Source organism: Ursus maritimus, unplaced genomic scaffold (genome assembly GCF_017311325.1).
Source record: "Ursus maritimus isolate PB19 unplaced genomic scaffold, ASM1731132v1 scaffold_18, whole genome shotgun sequence".
Lineage (NCBI taxonomy): Eukaryota > Metazoa > Chordata > Mammalia > Carnivora > Ursidae > Ursus > Ursus maritimus.
In genome coordinates this window covers 7836735-7857524 of record NW_024424230.1, presented here as the reverse complement: position 1 = coordinate 7857524, position 20790 = coordinate 7836735, and the positions used below count along the sequence as shown (strand labels likewise).

Sequence of the window (20790 nt, the reverse complement as noted above, 5' to 3'; positions counted from 1 at the left end):
ATGTGTCCCACGCCTTGAATGAGCCACAGGAGGAAAGCCAAACATGGGGGAAACAGCACTTTGTTGGTACCCAAATGGGAAGAGCGCCAAGTGTGTTCACAGAATAAGACTTTCAGTTTTAACAAGATTTCTCAACATCGCGGGCAGTAAAGTAGAAAATATAAATGAACATTAGGTTGGGGTCCCACTAATTAGGTAGGAGTCAGAACAATGGGTGCCCTTGACACAGGGTTAATGAGTTTTAACATTATTCTGGTGGTAGTAGGAAGACAAGAAAAGGTTAAACAGGAAGGACACTAGCTTTTAGAAGAGCGCCCAGGAAAAGTCAGATGTGTTCGAAAGAAAGAGAGGAGACAGCTGGAGCTGGGAGCAGATTGGGAGAATTAACTAACATCCAGTGAGTTGTAATACAAGCTCCAAAGAGGTGAGACTGGGATATGGAGACGAGACAGAGAACCCTACCTGATATCCTATTAATTCGCATGCATGTGCGTGTGCGTGTGCATGTGCGTGTGTGTGTTTGGTAATATTGCTGGGGTAGAAGAGAAGAGGAGGTGGATGTGTTCCTTCCCTCCCGTAAGAAGAGAACACTTCAGTCGGAACACAAGAATAAAGAGTAATTTCAATTCAATATGATTACAGCTCAGATTATGACAAATACCTAGACAAGTGAGTTGGTGAACAAGAGACAGCAAGAAAGGGCAGAGTCAACCCAGAATATCCCAGCAAGTTCCCAAGTGTGCCACAGACAGTAAAAGGTAGGAAACTTTAGTAGAGGTCAATGGCCACCTACTCTCTCTAATAGCCCCTTCCAACACCTCTTTTCCTCAATAATTGTTTTTAGGAATAGCATCTACATTGCTTGTTTCACAGACTATACAACCATTTAAAAGTATGTTGTCTTGTTTATTAGAATACGCACTCCATCACGTCTTGTTCACGACTGTCACAACAGATGGGCAATAGATGAATGAATATATGAAGGCATTATTACTGCTCAACCCTCTTCTTCCCCTTCTTGGAATCCCTCCCTCCCTCCCTCCCTTTCCCCTCTCAACACACACACACACACACACACACACACACACACACACACACCGCCCTTCACCCCACACCTGTTTTCCTTGCAGGAGGAGGAAGATGGAGGGCAGCGCAGACAGAGCAGAGGCAGCAGGCAGTTGGCTGCCCAGAAGATGGAAGCTTTGCTAACATGGGAGCAGCTCCTACAAATTCTTAAATGAACTACTCTAGCTTTCTCCTCTGATAGCACCACAACTACTTCTCTCTTGTGTAAGAAAAACACTCAGAATGCTGTATGTGAGTGCTAAGGAGCTTGGCTGACTATTGGGTTATTAACAGTGAACCCCTCATATAAGGATGACTCAGCGGAAACAAGATCCAGAATGAGCTGCAGGACTCACCTGTTGTAAGAAATGATCATGCCGGTGGTAATTAGAATAACAAACAGCAACGATAAAACCGCCCCTCCGGCCACAAAGAGACTGTACCGGTTATCAGTTTTACCTAGGAGGAAAAAAATACAGTACGAATTAGGAGTTCAGCGAAAGCCAGAAAAAATGGTGGGAAAATGAGGAAAGGGAACATTAATCAAATAGAGTAATAATTCAAAACAATCCACGGACGAGATTATGGGAAAAGACAATTTTTACTTTAGAGACTTCTAAATATTTGTGACTCCTCACAGATTTTATTAGTTCCTTGATTCATCTGAGTTTAACCCCTTAAGAAGAATAAGAATAAATAGGTGAAGGGAGGGGCGCCTGGGTGATTCAGTCTGTTAAGCTTCCAGCTCTAGATTTCGGCTCAGGTCCTGATCTCAGGGTCCTGAGATCCAGCCCCGTGTCACACTCGCTCTGAGCGTGGAGCCTGCTTAAGATTCTCTCTCTCCCTTATCCTCTGCCCCTACCCACCTCTAAAAAAATATGTAGGTGAAGGGGATTAAGAGGTACAGACTACCAGTTATAAAATAAATAAGTCACAAGGATGAAAAGTACAGCATATGGAATATAGTCAACAATATTGTAACAACTTCCTACGATGACAGATGGTAACTAGACTTACTGTGGTGACCTTTCATAATGTATATAATTGTTGAATCACTATACTGCATACCTGAAACTCATTTAATATTGTATGTCAACTATACTTCAGTTAAAAATTTAAAAAAGAACAAGAATAGAAAGAATGTATGTTTGAGACAGTTATCCCTTCACTCTAAGGAGCTCCCAATCACATACATAAAATCTTTTGTAGAAAAAAGTAACCATCAAACGAATTTATAAATGAAGATTACTTCTTAACACTTCTCCATCTTAAGACATGCACACAACAGTATAATTTTAAAAGTAGAATTTAAGAAATATTTTTCACTCAATCCGAGTTAATGATAAAAAGTAATCAGAAAAAATATGTTACTCCCACTCTGTGCTGAAGCAGAAAGGACAGTGGTCCAGAAATCTGCAGTTCTCTCCCTGACTCTGTCACTCCGCTGTGTGAACTCCAGCCACTTCCTCGCCCTTCTCTGAATGCCTTTCGTCATCTGTCAAGTGAAGACAATGACAACAGTTCTACTTACATCACAGAATTGTGGTGAGACTCTAATGAGGTAATATGCAAATAAGCAATAAACTACCAGAGCAACATCCCCTCTGAAGTGAGATCGCAGTGAGGTCGGAGACCATTTCATCTTTAAAATGTCCTTCTGTCCATGACACTCCTCACCCACCACCTCCCACAAAGCTGCTTCCCAGGAGAGGAAACCCCATCAATACATGCTGTTACCAGGGGTGCCCAGGTCGCTCAGTTGGTTAAGCAGCCGACTCTTGATTTCAGCTCAGGGTTGTGAGATTGAGCCCCACGTTGGGCTCTGTGCTCAGCGGGCTCTGCTGGAGGTTCTCTCTCTCCCTCTTTCTCTGCCGTTTTCCCTCCCTACAACCCTCTCCATCTCTTTTTCTCTCCAAAATAAATAAACAAATTGTTAAAAAAAAAAAAAAGATATATATATGCTGTTGTCAGGACTGGGAGTGAATTGGAACCTGGGAGGTGTCCCCACTGCTCCCTCTCTCTGGGCAGCAAACTCACCAGTCTCTCCTCCTGCAGGAAGGGGCCAAGCTGTGGCAGATGACCAGCATGACTTCCCTCTAACCTTGAAAGTAAAGCCCAGTGCTTTACTGTTTGTTCTGGGCCCAGTGCCCAGTGTTCTGTGATTCCTACACTGCCTGTAATCCTATGGCAACCTGAAAATCATGCTTTTCATTGGATTCTCCTTGATCTTTCCCTCAGATTATTTCTTCCTTCCTGACCTATTTTTTTTCATGATAGGAGCTCAAAGTCTACATCCACTCATTTTTTGTACAAAGTGAAACTAAGTCAACTAATAAACATTATTTTCATTTTTCAAACTTGTTGAACCTATAAGGTGAATAAAAGTAGAGAAATGTGTGAACTTTAGAGACTTTATACATACAGTCTAGAATGGCTTTTGTCCAAATATGATGGAGAAAGGAAAAGCTAAGTTTATTCAGAACAAAAATACACTGAACCACTCTTACAAAGGGAACAATGAAATTTTCTCCCTATCAAATAAGAAATTAAGCTTTTTAAGCTTTTGGTACATTATAAAAAATAAATGAACAAAATACCTGAAATTATTTTGCATTGTAACACAAGACTATAAAAGGACCATACTTGCTACACTGAAATGATTTGAAGATCGCAGATGTTAAGGTTAAATCAAACAGGCAATCATGGTGAGAAAATGAAAGTTATGATTAAAATATTCATTGACAATATTCAGGGAAAATTGTTTAACCACTTTTGAAAAAGCTATTTCGACCTTTGCTACAGTAAAAAAAAAAAAATCTGGGTGGACTAGTGTTCTAAATTTTTCATGTAAACATTAGAAGAAAATATAAGGAAGTATTATTTAATCTCTAGAATGAGAAATGGCATAAAAATAAATAAATAAATAAATAAATAAATAAATAAATATATAGGATTGACCAGGTCAATTGAAAAATATCCGTAGTTAAAATGATCACAAGCAACATGTAAAGACAAAAAAAAATCCAGTACCTTTAACACATCCTTGCTATTAAGAAAAAGCTGTTGGGGCGCCTGGATGGCTCAGTCAGTTGAGCCACTGACTCTTGATTTCAGCTCAGGTCATGATCTCAGGATCTGAGATCCAACCCCCACCCCCTGCCCCCAGCGCAAACAGAGCCTACTTAGACTTCTCTTTCTCCCTCTCCCTCTGCCTTCTGCCACTCGGACACACACACACTCTCTCTCTCAAAAGAAAAGAAAAGAAAAGAAAAGAAAAGAAAAGAAAAGAAAAGAAAAGAAAAGAAAAGAAAAGAAAAGAAAAGAAGCTATAGAAGACAATATGAAAGATACAGGTAACTTACTATGAAAGAGCACATAAAGAACAAGCTTGTGTAAGAGGAAGACTGTGGTCACACAGAGCATCTCAGGCTCTCTCTGGAGGAGTAGAAAGTGCCACAACTGCATCCGGAAAGAATTCAGTGTCTGTGTGTCACACCCTTTCACGAGGCACTTACACATTTGATTAACTACTTTATTCTAAAGAAATACTTAGAAATGTGAACAAAGCATTCTGTAAAACACTTATAACAGCAAAAAGGAAATCCTTATGTCCCCCCAGTAGACTAAGAGCAAGACTGCACAGCTGTGGTTCTTTGCATCAGCTTCACCTGCGGGCTTGATAAGCTACAGATTTTGGGGCACCCCCCACCCCGAACCTCTGATCCAGAAGGTCCTGGTGGATCTGCATTTGCAGCTCCCATGCAACATCTATGTTGCTGATCTGAGGCCCATTTCTTGAAAACCTTGGCTTAGACACTTGGATGATGTGTGTAAGGAATTCCAATGACATGGAAGACTACTGACGATAGACTATAAAGTAAAACGTGAAAACCAGCACTGACAACTGCGCCTGGTAATATCTCCATCAAGTATAGGACTTGAAGTCTGCAAGGGACAAATGCCAAAACTTTAAAGTGATGATATCGAGAGCAGCATTAAAAGCAATTCTTTCTTTAGGCTTTTTGATATTTTCCAAATTCTAAAGGATGCATAGTTCTTTTATTAATCAGAAAAAAAGCATATTATAAAAATGTAAAGGTCTGCATGCTTAAAACAGAAAAATCTGACACATTCTAGTCGTGTTATTTAAAGTACAAGATGTAGAGAACTTTTTTTGTAGAAGTATATTCAGAATCCTTAAGAATTAAGATGGCGTTCCTTATTAAACTCTCAATTAAGTAGAATTAAGTAGGAACCATTGAAATGTACTGGTCGTCTGTTTCACACTATTCAGTTATAAATCCAAATTTTAAATGCATTCTTTAATGTCAACTATTTATCTCCTTTTAACCTCTTCTAGTAGTATTTGACCTGTTGGGAGTCAGGTCTGTTTATTCATTCAGGTCTGTTTATTCATTCATCTTTTAACACACAGTATCTCAAGCCGTACTAGGGCATTACAGATGAAATGGTGTGTAAAAATGAATTTGGTTCCTAAAGGAAAAACATCAACTAAAGCAAAACTGCTTCTCTACTCACGACACTGCTGACAGTAACTTCCCCCGAGCTGGCACAGACCCCACAGGGGAAAAGCTCAGTCCCACAACACTGCCCCCTCCTCCGCCTTCAGACTCCAATCACAAGTCCAGGCCTCCCTGCTCCTGATGGACGAACCAGCTATAAATCCAAGGTTCCCATCATCTCCTCCTAGGGTTCGATAATCTGCTATAATAGCTCACCGGACTCAGACAAGCACTTTGCTTACTATTACTGGCTTATTAGAAAAGATACAACTCAGGAACAGCCGAATGGGAGAGATGAATAAGGCAAGTTAATGAGGGCAGGGAGTGCAGATGGAGATTCCATGCTCTCTAGGGATGGGCCACCCTCCCAACACCTCCATGTGTCCAGCAACCCAGAAGCTCTCTGACCCGGTCATTCAGGGGGGTTATGGAGGTTCCATTACATAGGCACGACTAATTAAATAATTGACCTCTGGTGATTAATTCAACCCCAGCCCCTCTTCCCTTTTTCAGAGGGATGGGGCTTAAAGTTCCAGCCCTCCCATCATGTGGCTGATTCCTCTGGCATCAGGCCCTCACCCTGAAGTTCTCAAGGTGCTTCCAGCCACCAGCTGCTTCATTAACTCGCAAAAAGACTCTCATCGCTCTGGAGATTCCAAGGGTTCAAAAAGCTCTTGTGTCAGGAACTGGGGACTAAGACCAACTATTATAGCAAAAGATGCTCCCAGCACCCCTATTACTTAGGAAATGACAAGGATTCAGGAGTTCTGTGAAAGGAACCAGGGCAAGAGATGACATTTTTTAGTATACCCCAGTACCTGACTGATGGAGCTTACATTGTTTTGGAAGGCGCTGGATAACTTAAAAACACACACACAATGAGCATTTTCCCATGAGAGATAAGGGTAAAAGCATGGGCGTCCCGTGGAGAGTCACTCATATTCCAGAGACGCTGCAATCTAGAGCCTCCCCGCCTATAGCTAGTCCTGCTTTGAACTCCTTTCCCTGCCCCACCACTGCAGACACACGAGCAGTCAGAACCTGGAACCAGGCTGGTGTAGCCACACAACTCGCTGCGACCTGCGTGGCTAAAAACAAAAAGGAAAAGCAAAGGGTGTGCATGTTTCAGGGACTCAATCAATAGTTCCTAACACTCACTTTTGCCTAAATTCTGCTAATAGATCTTAGGTTGAGTAATGTCAGCCCTCAAGCCCCTCTCTTAAAGAAAGAATTATTGTGTATTCTCAGCAGCCACTTTTTTGCTGATTTTTTTAAATTTTCATCCCAATGCTGTCTTGATTCATAGGAGGACAAAAGTGTCGTGAACTATAAAGCCATTATTTTCCCTCCCATCAAAAAAGATAAATACAGTTAAAACAATTTAAAGCATGTCAGTGAGATATATAAATGAATAATTTACTCCAGGACTTCAACCCTCCAGGCTACGTTCCTGCCAATGACAAGTATTTATGGCTGAGTTATAAACCTTTAGAAAGGCTCATGGTAGAAATGATGCCAGGTCCTTCCCTGGGAACCAAGCGGGCAAGAGTAGGCATTTATGTCTATTGTTTATCCTTTATTACAGTTTGAGGTGGGTTAGGAAGTGAGGAAGCTAAGTGACTCAGAACCTAGGTATCTGGACCAAACGACATGCTAGGAAAAACTCATAGATCCTGAGCCTCTGGCCAGCCCCGAACAGGTCACGGTAGATACCAGTTACAATTATTCCTGCTTTCTTACCTCATTAAAAAGAGAAGCAGAAATATTAGATTTCATTCTTTGTAGACAGAATATACACAGTGTGTGAGTTCCCACGGGGTAGACAGATGTGAGCTGACACACTATTACCAGGTCGATCCTAATTTGTGATCACCATGTAACGTAACTATCCAAACTTTGTCCCACATTAGACATTGATTTGCTGAAAAAACAGAGATTGAGGAGGGAAACCTTGGGGCCTAGCTATCCTCTAATTCTTTTCTCTGGAAGACCTCATACGAGACACTTGATCTTGCAGACACTTTTTTGGCAACTGCAAAATGATGATAAAATCAGCCCCAAGAGGTGCCTTATATTTTAAGCACCATGTAATCCGGAAATTATTAATAATATACTTATATTTTGTATACATTCATTTAAATTAGGGTTTAAAAAAATAACTCATTTGTATTCTTTTCATATTGAACTAGCGGTGTGTAGCAGGACGCTTGCTCCTGCGGCTAGATACACCCTCCCAGGCAAAGGCAGAGGTAGCACTGATAAACACGTATAAAATCATTGCAGCTTTGTAGGACTGTTGGGTATAATGGTAGCCCAAAGTCTGTTGAACTTTCCGGTATGCCTGAAATATACATCAAGTGGATACTGATATGGTAATATTATTCCAAGTTTTCAAAGGTCAACTTGCTTTGTGCAAATCAATTTTATACTCTTTGTATTTCAGAACCCTTCCCCTGTTTTATAGCAAGAAGATCCTAGCGAATAAATTATTTTCAGAGAATTAAAGAACCATGACATCAGCCTCTAATCTTTCTCCTGAGTGAGGAATAGCTACTCTTCCTCAAAACAGAAGCATTATCAGATTTTAACTGAGAAACCTACAGCACACAGGAGAATCTAAAACAGAAACATGAGAAACAGAAGCATAAAAGGACATAAACAAAAATGTAAGAGAATCTAAATCATTGTCCTGGAGCAAACCAATGAGAGAAGCAAGTTTCCAACCCAATGTACAATTTTTGCTATACTGATTTTGCCTCTATCGATGAAAATATTTCCCAAATGACTGAAACACTTAAAAATGTTGTATCAGTTGAGATACACACAGTCTAAGCAAGGTAGACCACAAAGTTTACTACTCAGTATAGGATGACTGCATTTGCTCCATTTTCTGGTGTTTTTATGTGCATCATCCACTACTGTGGGCCATGCCGCTCTACAGTGACTGGTGTAGGACCAGAGCATCTAAGTCAGCACAGGAGGCATGAGGATGGTGAATATCTTTGGTTTGATCCACTTGTTGAGAAAACAAAATGATATGGCTGACTCCATCGCATACATGTCTCATTTTTTCACCCAAATATTTCTTAGTCTTATGTTACATTTCTTGAATTTCAGGAACCTCAACTTTCATGAACACATATTATTTAAAGGAGACTGTGTTTTATGCATCATAAGTCAGAATGTCAGGAACTGCACAAATCTTGCTCACTTTCTTAGTGAACTTAGTGTGCAGAAAAGAGTTAATGGAGCAGGCCAGAGACTGCTATCCCCAGAAAGGCCTGCATGCATGCAAGGTTGGCTGTTGGCTAGTGTGTGGGGACCTGGATCTTTGGAGCATTTCCACCATTCCCTAACTGCTAGAGTGGTTTACTGTGGTAAATTGTTTATACAAACCATGTGGCTTGTGCTAAATACCTGCTTTCTTTCTGGGAAACCAGTCAGTCCTTCTGACTTTGCCCCCTCTGCCTTTTACCTTTGCTGGTCTTGTTTTGCATTCTTCTGCTGCAGTAAATCAAAGCCATACCTTGGGAATGCAATCATCAAGAAAGAGACCTCCTAGTTCTGTGGGAGGGTAGGAGCCTAAGCTCCAAGGTACAAAAGTACCTTCTGGGGTAATGGTGTAAGAAGCTCACTTTTCCTTTAGATAAAGCCAAATAGCTAACACAGATGGTCATCCCAATTACCAGGTGAATTTAGGTTCAATTCTGTGTGACAAACGGTGCTGTCAAGTGCTCTTATTTGAGGACTAGTTATTGTTTACCTTGAAAACATGTTTGTAATGGGTCCTATCTGCTGGGCCCCATAAAAGGTGAGATTTCTGTCTTTGCACTCTCTTGGCAGATTGCCTGTGATACGTATCACAATTCTGGTTTAATGCTTATTTAATAATAAAATTGTTTCCTTTCTCTTTTGTAGAGCAGTTTTCTGGGGAAGGAGGAGATTTTGCTTCTAATTATAATTCCCCAACACACTGTTGTTATTACTGTTGTTTAACCAAGTGTAACTCTACACTACAGTGTCACTATTATGTGTATCCACAAGGACAGAACAGGAAATTTTTCAAATGCTGTACAGAAATCAAGATAAACATTTCTGCCATGCAATAAAGCACAGTAGGCATACCATAGCATTTAAATAGTTTATGCATTTGGCTGTTCAATATTAAGGCCCATAAATATGAGGGGATATAACTACTCAGGATATTTTAATATTGAAAGTAAACCTTCCTTTTTCTTAGGTGGTTTTGGAAGTTAAGCCTTCTCTGTCCTTGAGGGTGAGGGACTAGAATTCTGCTGGCCTATAACTCCAGTTCTGGGTTCATTGATCTTGACAAGAACAAGAGGGAGGGCAGTTATATCTACAAGAACTAGAGTGAGAGCAGGATTCGAGAGGAAGGAGAAGGAAGGAGGAACATAAAATGGAAGAAGGTTGTACTTGAAAACTTAGAGCAGATTCCCAGGAAGTTGCTCAAGGGAATGGGCTCTACCCGTCTAGTGGGCAGATCTGGTACAGACCTTGGGGCCAGGTAATTGCAAAGCCAGGAAGCCATGGGAGAGCTGAGCGATCACCAGTTCTCTCCAGCAAGGACCTCGACTCTCTTTTGTCCAGAGGCTACTCCTGAAGTTCCCCTCATGTGTTCCTGGTGTGGACTTGACTTCATCAGCCACCAGCACTTCCCTCCAGACCCAAATACCTGCTACCTGACTTTGCTTGTCCCTCATATGGCTGTAGAGAAACCTTCCCTGACACAATTTCATCACACCCACAAGCCTCAGAAAAGGGGAGAACCCCACACAGCACCTGTGATGACCTGAGCAAGCCTCACCAAGCACGCAGAGCTGGAAGAGAGTAGTGGGAGATCAAATCCCCATTCCTTTACCTACACTTGTTCTATATGTTGGGTCAGTTTGAAGTCTATTGTACCTAAATGGGGGTGGAGGGGGGACAAGGCTATGGAACTCTCCATAGCCAGCTTCCACTGTAATACATCTGTTGACAATAGTAGTGACTTTTTTCTTTCAGTTGGAGCAGTGATATCCTGCCGCAGTTAAGAACAGGAACTTTGAAGCCTTCCTGCCCTGCTGTGGATCCTAGCCCCTCTCCTTCCTAGCCATGAAGCCTTGAGTAAGTTACTCAACCTCACCATGCCCCACTTTGCTCATTCATAAAATGTAGATAATAGAGATGCGATAACTAAATGAATAATTATCCATAAATTCTTAGAGTGACAGGTGCAGATATAAGCACCACAATGAGTTTGTCATATAGCGGCCGAGACAAAGGCCTGTGACACTTAATTCTTATAACTGCTACTTAAACTTTTCCCTTGGGTCCTCAGAAATCTTCAAAATTCAAACTCAATGACATTTATAAAGGTCTATATATAAATGTGTTACAAATATCATATAGATCTTTTCAGAATATAAAATAGACAGCAAGCATTTAACTCCAAATGTTCTATTCAATTTTAATTCATTTTATTATAAAAAAATATGAAAGCCAATGCCTGGCTGGCAGAAACAAAAGCTATAGTAACAATTTCAAAAGCTGCAGCTTTCTGCTCTAATTACCCATCTGATCTCCCTTTTTTAAAAAATAGCCAATGATTAAAGTAGGAATTAAAGGACTGGACTTCGTGACTAACAACTTCATTGAGTCAGCAAGAGAAGACAGTCGTCAACATGAGAGCAAAACAACCTGTATTGATGAAAGTACTGGGGACTTGGCGTATGTGTGTTTCAGGAGTATAAAACTGCCCACGCATCCCATGTACTTACCAAATGTTTACTTATGGCGGATTGCTCATTGCTCCTCCTACTGAATGTTCACAGGTACCTTCATTTTCAAATGTACACACACACACACAAATTAAAAAGTGCAGAATTTATCCAGTGCTCCATATAAGGCATGAAAAACTGAAGGCACATCACATCATCATTATTATTGATAATAATCAATAATTCCATTTTGCAAGCCTATATTTTTCTGAACTTGTCTCCCATGTGGTCCCCCTTTGGGGTCATTGGCACACGCACTGTGTCCTTGAGCTTCTTCGGTGGGAAGCCACAGAAAACATCCCACCTTTTGTCAACATGGTCTCCTCATCTCAGTATCTACTCTGTACTTGCCATGTCCATCATAGTGATAATAAGGACTTTTCAGTCCACTCACTGTTCACCTCAGCTAAAGCCATTTCTCAGTTCCCACCAATCCAATCGAGAGCATTAACATTTCCACCTTGTATCTGTGAAATAAAGAATCTCTTCTTGTGGGTTAATCAAATAAAATGCTACTCTCACATCTAAAAAATTTATGAATATCACAGTTACTTGTGAGTTCAACTGAAAGTGAATTAATTCCAGAAATAAATTTTAGAGTGGTCAGCGAGTATTGCAATGTGTTTATTTTTAGAAAGATATCCAAAAATACCTCTGTTGAATACATGCCTTTTGGAAATCCCTGAATTGGAAACAGATAAATACTATATGATTTCACTTCCATGAGGAATCTAAAAAACAAAACAACCAACCAACCACCAGAAACAGACTCCGAAATACGAAGAACAAACTGGTGATTGCCGGAGGGGAAGGTGGGAGTGGGGGAGGGGTGAGCGAAATAGGTGAAGGGGATCGTGAGGTACAAACTTCCAACTGTAAAATCAGTAATTCATGCGATAAAAAGTACAGCATAGGGATGACAGTCAATAATATTATAATAACTTTGGGTGGTGACTGAGGGTACCTACATTTACCGTGGGGAGCATTTCATAACGCATAGAATTGTTGGACCACTATGTTGTACACCTGAAACTAATATAATATTATACATCAACTATACTTCAAAAATTTAAAAAAATCTTGGAATCATTTCAGTGTAAAGAACTTTAAGGTTTTTTGAGGTTCAAGATATGTCTCTACAAATGACAGATCTATGTTTATTCTTCATTCTCTGTCCTTTTAAATAACATAGTCCTCTGCAGACCTACTCGGTCACCTAGTGTTTGTCAATATTTGTCAGAGTCAGGTCAGCACATTTTTAAAATATTTCAGTTGAAGTCGGTAGTAGCTGTCTGACTAATCGAATCATAACACTTAAAACTAGAATTGCTATCGATGAAAGGCCATTAATCTTATATGAAGAACTATTTTTTTTTTAATTTTAAGTAATTTTCTACTTGCCTTTGGGGAAAACTTCACACAATCATCTGTGTTCAGTCCCTAATAAGGCTCTCAGAGACAACCACAAGCTGTTCACAATTCCCAGATGCTTTAAATAAAAAAATCCCACGCATGACAGAGTGTAAAAGGCTGTTTTGCAGCTGGAGTCATTAGGCAGGTGTCTCGACACGGATTTTAAGTGGGAAGAAAACCAGTACATTTGTCTGACCTCGAATTCCTAGCTGTACTCTTAAGTTTCCAGGGTGAGGAAAACTTCATGAAAATTATTGGAAATTCAGGTGACGATAAAGATCCGCTTAAAGAAAAGCAGTCCCTAGGATCTGGTGCTTTCTAATTTACATTGTTTATAGTGGTGTAAAGCAAATATAACTTGGACTCCCTTTACATGCATGAGGTAACAATACACACCAATAATGCTCCTCCGTAACAGTGTCATCGAAGCAACTAAGAGTGAGGTCTTGCAGCATTTCCTTCTGTCTGACGTTAGCTTGCCATTATTATTATTCCATTCCCTGCCTTGTTTATCTGCACAAATACGGTATGTATACAATAATGACTGCAGGCAAACATTCCAGGATTCTGTGCATTAGGAAAGATGAATAAATCAATACGTGGGGCTTACAAAACAAACTAGGTAGCTGCTTTTTTTTTTTTTTTTTAAACTCAATGTCTCCTAAAAGAACTGATTTGGGCAGAGGCAACTGTAAAGACACAGAGACATAATAGGCCATGATTGAGTAATCAATTCACTTGTGATGTCGGAAACAGTATGTTTCATCTGGATATCCAGTTATCACCCAGAATTTTAAAAACTTAACTAAACTGAGCTGAAAATTGTAGTTGATCCATTTCAGTAGAGGCTATTTTATCTTGTGAGCAGTGACACTAGTGCTTTTGGATTCTGGTGCTGTGGTTCTAATTACATAAAGAACTGTCAGGAACATTATTTTCTATGTAGGAGAAGATATTAAAAAGCTAAGTTCTTCACACTATGTCACGGAAATAAACATATCTGACATTCCAGTGCATACCAGCTCGGACAACCCCCATGCCTACAATATTCAGACCTATCATAAATTCATAAGAATGGGACAGAAGTTTCTGGATAAGTGGATCCCTTTAAAAAAAAATTCTCTTGTCTACATCTGACACTGCTCAGGAATCCAAATCACCTGGGAGCAAACTGGTTGCATTTTAGTGGAAACTAAAGACCAAAGAAACAAACGAAGCTCATTTCTCTTCCTCCGTGTTCTTCTAGTCCAACTCAGGAGTACAGAGTCCCAAAGTCAACATCCATCAAGCCACATATAGGCAAGATTTGTAACCTACAGCACCCTATTTCTCTATGCTCCTACCTGTTTGTCAACCCTATACCTTACAGAAGAAACGTATGGGAAGATACCCTTGGCTGTGGCCCCATGATTTCCTAGTGAATACTTCTGTAATTTTCATTTACAAACCCCACCCACCAGATCCAGTGACTTGCAATTACGCACCATTTATATAAAACATGCAAAATGAGAAAAATAAAGTTAAGAAAGGAAATAGGCTTTTTTGAAAGATATAAATATAAACAAAATTCATGAAGTTTTCTCCCCAAACATTGCAACTAATCTCCTTAGAGTTTAGGTTTCTTTGATCAGCAATCACTAAACCTCAAATGTTAAATGTTGATGAGGAAAACCTAGAAATAATCTAGCTAGAAAACTTGAAAATAAAATGGACACATTCTAGAGCATAAGTAAAATACATAGAAATATACTAGAATAGATAAAAATATTAACATACAAAGAATTAGTTGAGAACACTTACTGAGAATAATCTGGAAAGATATTTTGACAACTCTAAGCAAAGATGCCATAATCCCTAATCTCAAGTTATTTCTAACATAAGTCTCTGGACCACTGCAAACAAATACAATTATTAAGTGACTCAATGGCATACATTTCCAAGTTACAAAAGTTTGAGAAATTCAAAATGTTTAATAGCTCAATGGCAGGAAAGCAGTTTGGGCTAATGTGGAAGAATCGTGAAGACGGAAGAGATCTGATGGAAACTCTAAAGGAAAGGAGGTAAATGTAATGAAATTAGTAGGTTGGTTGGGAAGAGGAGAAAGTAGGAAAGTATGAGTGACTGGCAAGGCCTTGGCAAGCACTAGCTGACATTCCAATCAGACTAACCTCTCTTTGCCCTCGTCCAGGCCACCTTTGTGCCAGCGAAGGTGGGTAAGGAGCCTGTGGCCCCCCACCAAGCCTGCACACCAGCTTTGGGGTCTGCAGCAGCCTGGCGGAAGAGGCACCTCTTTCTAATTTGCCAGCCCAGAGGAGGCATCATTAGAAATTTGTCTATCTGGGGTGGGCTCCGTTTTGTGCCCCAAGATCTAATACGTGATAGAGGCAGCCTAGGATAAGACCTCAAGCATTCATGCACGGACTGTTACAACTGACTCACAGCTAGTTTCCTCGGTCTCAATTTTCTCTTTTTGATTCTGCACTCAACGATTTTACTTACACTTCCTTGCATACCATTTTGCCATTTTGGTCAAGAATCAATAGTGGCTTTCATTGCTCTTACATGAGATCCAGAACAGCACCAAGTCATCGCCTCGCTGAACCTCCCTCCTTTTATATTAACCCGGAACTCAAAATCTCTGTATCAACCTCGTCATTTGATTGCAGTCACCAACACACAACTTCCTCCTCCCCGTGCATATTTTGTGTTACTTCTTATACTCTCTTTTCCTGCTCTGATCATCAGTCAGAACTTGGTGGTTCAGCTGAGTGCCCTCATCGGTGGCTGAAGACCGGACAAAGACGTGAGTAACAGTGCTGATCTGCAGTGGCAAACAGAAGTCTGCTCAGAACTAGTCTCCAGAAACTTTCTGAGAGAGCTGACTTCATTTCTTTGATCTTCATTCTTTTTATAATCAGTAAGCTCAGTTGAAACAATAGTAGTCTCAACATCATTTAGTTCATATTGGAAGGCTTCCCAAATTCTTTTGGTGGAAACTAAGACACTTTTCTCATGGCTAATGACTATCTAGAGGACATGAAGGGCCCCAAATAATCTTGGTCACTGTCAGTATATTCACATTTCCCCCTGTTCCTTGCCCCTGGGGTCTAGACAAGTTTCATATTCAGAAAAGTCAGTCTGGAGTTATTTCAAACGACTTCCCAGGTCCTGAGTGCAAAGGACAGGAGACAAATATTTTTCACTCAGCAAAGATAGTCCATAGGAAATTCGGGTTCAACCCATGCTTCTGCCACTGTCTCCCTCTGTTTAAAATATATCAAGAACTAGATATAGGGGACACTGATTGGCATTGTGTCATCTTTTGGGTGACCTCTGAGTACCTGATACTTGTCTGAAGATGAACACAAGCATGGGAAGAGCCCCGTGTGTGTGTAGAATATGACAGTCATGAAAATCTCTCCTTTGGATCCCATAAAAGAAGTTGATGGGAGGCAACAAAAGGATGCATAGCAGTTTATAAAATTTGTGTCACAATCACCTCTCCCTTGACAGTTGAAATAAATTAAATCTGCTCCACATCTTATACCTGTCTGCTTTAATTCCCACATTGATTTTTGACCAAACAGCCTCAAGACTTGAAATAATCAAATCACATCAGAGCAAATGGAAGTGATCTATTTCTGCTTTCCAGCTGATTTTTTTATTTTCAATCTTTACTTACATTTATTTTAAAAAGGAATTAAACCAAAACATAGAGTCAACAGCTGGACATTTTCCATCAATTATAACTTTTTACTAATAAGCCCTTTTGATATTCTTTTAACCTGCCAATTGAATATCAAAAGGCCATTTTGCAAGTGTTCAAAACACATGGACACTAACAATACTGACCATTATGTTCAGTCACCTTCATATCATTTACAGCTTATGTTATAGTTTTGTGCAAGAAATTTAGTCATGTCTGGACAAGTGAAAGACATTGTTATTAATTAGTAAGAGTTAAATAACTATACCTCCTAAAAATTTATTACTTCTATTTTTTTATCATTTAAGATATTTATAATTATTTTTTCAATATATAATGTAAAAGATCTTATTTCCTATTTATTTGAAAAAGCTTCTTTATGATACTTTTCTGAATGGAAATTTTCCTTGCCTTGGTCTCTGAGAGAAAATTAATGACTTTTTTTTTCCTGGCCAGGTTTACAAAACATTTGTGTAATGCAAGGTTTTTGTTTTTGTTTTTAAGGTACAAAATATTTTCTATATATGTCTCAAGGAATGGAATCACCACTTAAAATGAAGAAACTTAATTTTTCTCCCCCACATATTCCATCACCCCTCTCTTTTACGTCAAGTTCTCAGAACAATTTGTCTCGCCCACAACCCAAACTGCCATAAGGGAAGCAAAGAAGGCTCAATGGGGTCCAAGGTGACTATGTATGAAAAAGTGCTGTCCTTTGCCAATCTCCTCCTTAGCACACACCGCTGCTGCAGATATGAACACTGTTCTTCTTCCTTTCCAATGCAGGAATAAACAGCAGTCTGCAGTATAAGCAGAGTATGTAAGAGAACAGTCAAATCCCAAGAAACCTGGGCTCTATAAGTCTACACACGGGCCAAGGCCCAATGCTGGCTGGAAGCACATGAAAGAAAGGAAGAGAGAAAGAGAGAGAGAGGTGATGGATGGAAGGAAGGAAGGAAAGAAGGAAGGACTGGAGGAAGGAAGGGAAGGAGGGAAGGAAGAAGCGAAGGAAGGAGGAAGGAAGGAAGGAAGGAAGGAAGGAAGGAAGGAAGGAAGGAAGGAAGGAAGGAAGGAAAAAGTTAATATAATTTCTGTCACCAGCAGAAATGATTTTTTCTGACATGTTCCTCTGCTGTGAGGAAACGTGCCCAGAGGCAGAACCCGGAAGACCCCAAGACCACCTTCCTTTCACTCTGTCCTAACGCAAACCACCCCCCAACACACACACACACACACACACACACACACACACACACACTGCTATCTAGGCCTCTGTGCACTTGCACGTCAGGAAGTGAAAAGTTACTTTTTCTTACTCTCACGCAGGTTCTGTGCGGCCTGCAGCTTACACAATTAGGGCTTCATTATGACACAGGAAACAAATTACTAATACAAAATTAGTGGTGGGTCTTGAGAGGAGCCTGCTCAGGCTGAAAGGCCCGGAACGCTAGTCTGTTTCTGCTCCGAGGGCCAAAAACAACTGAAGGAATCAAAGCCCTGAGCTGGCAAAGGAGTAACGTTATCAAACATTTATTAAATTCCACTCACTCAACACTGACTCAGCAAATAACAATCCAGCACCATTTTGTTATTGCTGAGGATACACGAGGATTATAAAACTTGGTCACCACCATCACGAAGCTGTAACATAGTCGAAAACAAATAGAAGTTATATAGCTGAAACTTGCAGGCTGTTGATACCATGCAGTTTTTGGACTTACCAATTTTTTTTTTAATTTCAGGAACATGGCAGGTCCAGAAACTGGACAGATTTATAACTGTTAAATCTGTAATTGATGGATTAGCAAGATAAAGAAAAACCAAATACTAACATTCAATGACTGACAGCTTACCTAAGCTCCATCGTTAAAAAATATTTGCAACAATAGAGTCACGAAAAAGACAACAGAAACCAATCCACAGTGGTTGGCTTTCCCATTTCTAACACTTGAAGACATCTATGACGTACTCACCATCGGTTATAGTCAAAGTCATCACGAACGTTTCAAAGGTTTCATTGTCTCCTGTGCTGGCCTTGAAAGAACAGCGGTAAAGTCCTGAGTCAGAGGCCATGACCTGGGGCATGATGATGAAGGTGCTTCTCATGCCCTGACTACAGTCGTTCAGTATCTGTCTTTGGTACTTTGAAGTATAACTTTTCCCTTGGGACAAGTTGCAGCTAGTCAAGAGGTCGATCTGATGGGGCTGGATCTTTTCCCACGTAACTTGGTGTACTGGCCACTTCCCTGGAAGCTGACAGGTGAGCGTGACATTTTCCCCAGCTTCTGAGATGATGTGGCTGTTTGATGGCACAGCGATCTCGAACCTATCTGAAAACAAGAAGCAAATGATTACACATAAGTCCCCAAATTTTGAGGTCCAAAGGTGGGAGCTGCCTAGAAAGGTCTATCAAAAGTATCGGTGATGTTATTTCACACAGTTTCACCAACTGTAAATGATACCTTGTAACACATTGTTTGTAAGGAAAAGACCTTTGAAAGATGCAAGTAAATAAATAGAAAAGAGGATATACTTGTTCACACATATTCTCTTGAGTTTTACATGGTTAACCATACAACAAGAAATGTCATCAAAACCCCTGGTGCTTTTCTTGGTAATGATCTTATCAAGAGGCTGAATTTCACAAGACTATTCTGTAGTAATGCTGGGCTCGTGACTCAAAGTTGTATTCTGATCCTAATCACTTATATGATTTTAATGGTCATTGAAAAGATAACAAATCATTTTCATTTGAATAAATACATACACAAACTTATCTTTCAGATATACAGGTTGTTTGAAGCATACATAGAGTTAGGGTCCACATGTTATTTAAATCCCTGGGTACCAAGAAAGTCCTTCAATATTTTCCCACTTTCCTACCACCATAGCTGAGATACCCAGCACAGAGCACTCAGTAAACAAGCACCAGATAGTTCTGGGCCACTTTCTTGACTTCCAATTGAAAAAGAAAAGAAAAAAAGATCAGAGGGGACAGGAGAGGAGAAATCACACTTGAGAGAAGAAGAAATTGAGTCTAAAACACAGTAAGAGATTTGCTGTCTACATTAAACTAGAATACTACGTCTATAACAGTTTCATCCTCACGAAAACCTCGATTCTTTTCTTCAACAAGTGGTTCCATTGGTCAAAATGTTGTTGAAAAGGGAAAACCACAGCACTCCAGTTTTTCAATTTGTAATCATACAACTATTTATCAAAGTTAACACTTAACCCACATAACAAGCACACAGGAAGCATTTTCTCTCTAAATAAAAAGTCAACAGAAGAAGAGGGGGGAAAAAGAAGGAAAGGGAGAAAATTCATAAGACATGGAAAAAATAAGAAAATAAAAGCTTAAAGAAAAAGGAGAAACTAAAATAAAATTAAGACAGGGAAAAGAAGATATGAGAAAAGAGAAAGAAATAAGAGATAATATAAACAAAAGCCTAAATCAGATACATGTACCCTGTACTGGGAAGATATAAGGAAATAAAAGAAGGGAAACAGAGAAAAAGAAGCGTCTGTGTGAGCCGTGCTCGACCCTCAGAAATCGGCGGTAGGCTAGCCCTGTCCACCCCGATGTTTGTCTTCAGGGCTGCACACCTGCTGCGTTGTTGTCTTCCTCTGTGGGGCCACCCTCCACCCATCTCAGGAGCTTGATCTGCCCATGTAACCAAAACCCGCTCTCAGGAAGCAACGCTGTGTGATGTCGGCATGGGTAAAAAGGGGGGTCCTCTCCTAGGAGTATCTGCACTGGGACAAATCCGCAAAGCAGTGAAGGCAATCTCCAATGCTGAAGAGCCAGGCCTCAGGTTCTCGGGTGGAGCTGTCCTTGAGGGAGCCAGGAAGGTTCCACAGCCCAGGCTCTACGTAAGGACCCAGACCCACCTGTCAGTAGACATGACTGGGACCGAAAGAAGCAGGCTCCCACTCACAGACAGGTGGTTCTGAAGCACAGACTAGCCCCCAATTAACCTTTCTAGATGAACAGAATAGCTGGTTAGTGTCAGATAAAAACCAAAACCCAGACGAGGTCTGCAGAGCCTGCCTGCCCTCTTGTGTTGCTTGCTGCCTGCTCGTGTAACATGACCCTTCTGCACAGCACATGTAAGGTGACAGGAAGTGACCCTGAAGACCCCCCCCCCAAACACACACACAAGAGGACCCCAGCATCCTGATGTGCTTGGAATTGGAAAGTGCATCTACTTGAAATAGGGATCAAAATGTTGTAGTTGATGGAGAAGAAAAAGTTTGATTAGAACTCTAAAAATAGAAACAAAAATAATAAATGCCAGTTAAT

At 40.3% G+C, this 20790-nt stretch overlaps 1 protein-coding gene across 2 annotated transcripts in view; it reads right to left on the bottom strand.

Moving 5' to 3' along the window:
* The window catches only part of CD226 (CD226 molecule), an 83577-nt gene that overhangs the window by 8348 nt on the left and 54439 nt on the right, over positions 1-20790 (bottom strand). For both annotated transcript variants that reach the window (XM_008685886.2, XM_008685885.2), the window contains exons 4-5: positions 18461-18817; positions 1422-1524 (exon numbers count right to left, since the gene is read on the bottom strand). In XM_008685886.2, coding sequence (XP_008684108.1) covers positions 1422-1524; positions 18461-18817 — 460 coding nt within the window. The remainder of the gene's footprint in view (positions 1-1421; positions 1525-18460; positions 18818-20790) is intronic.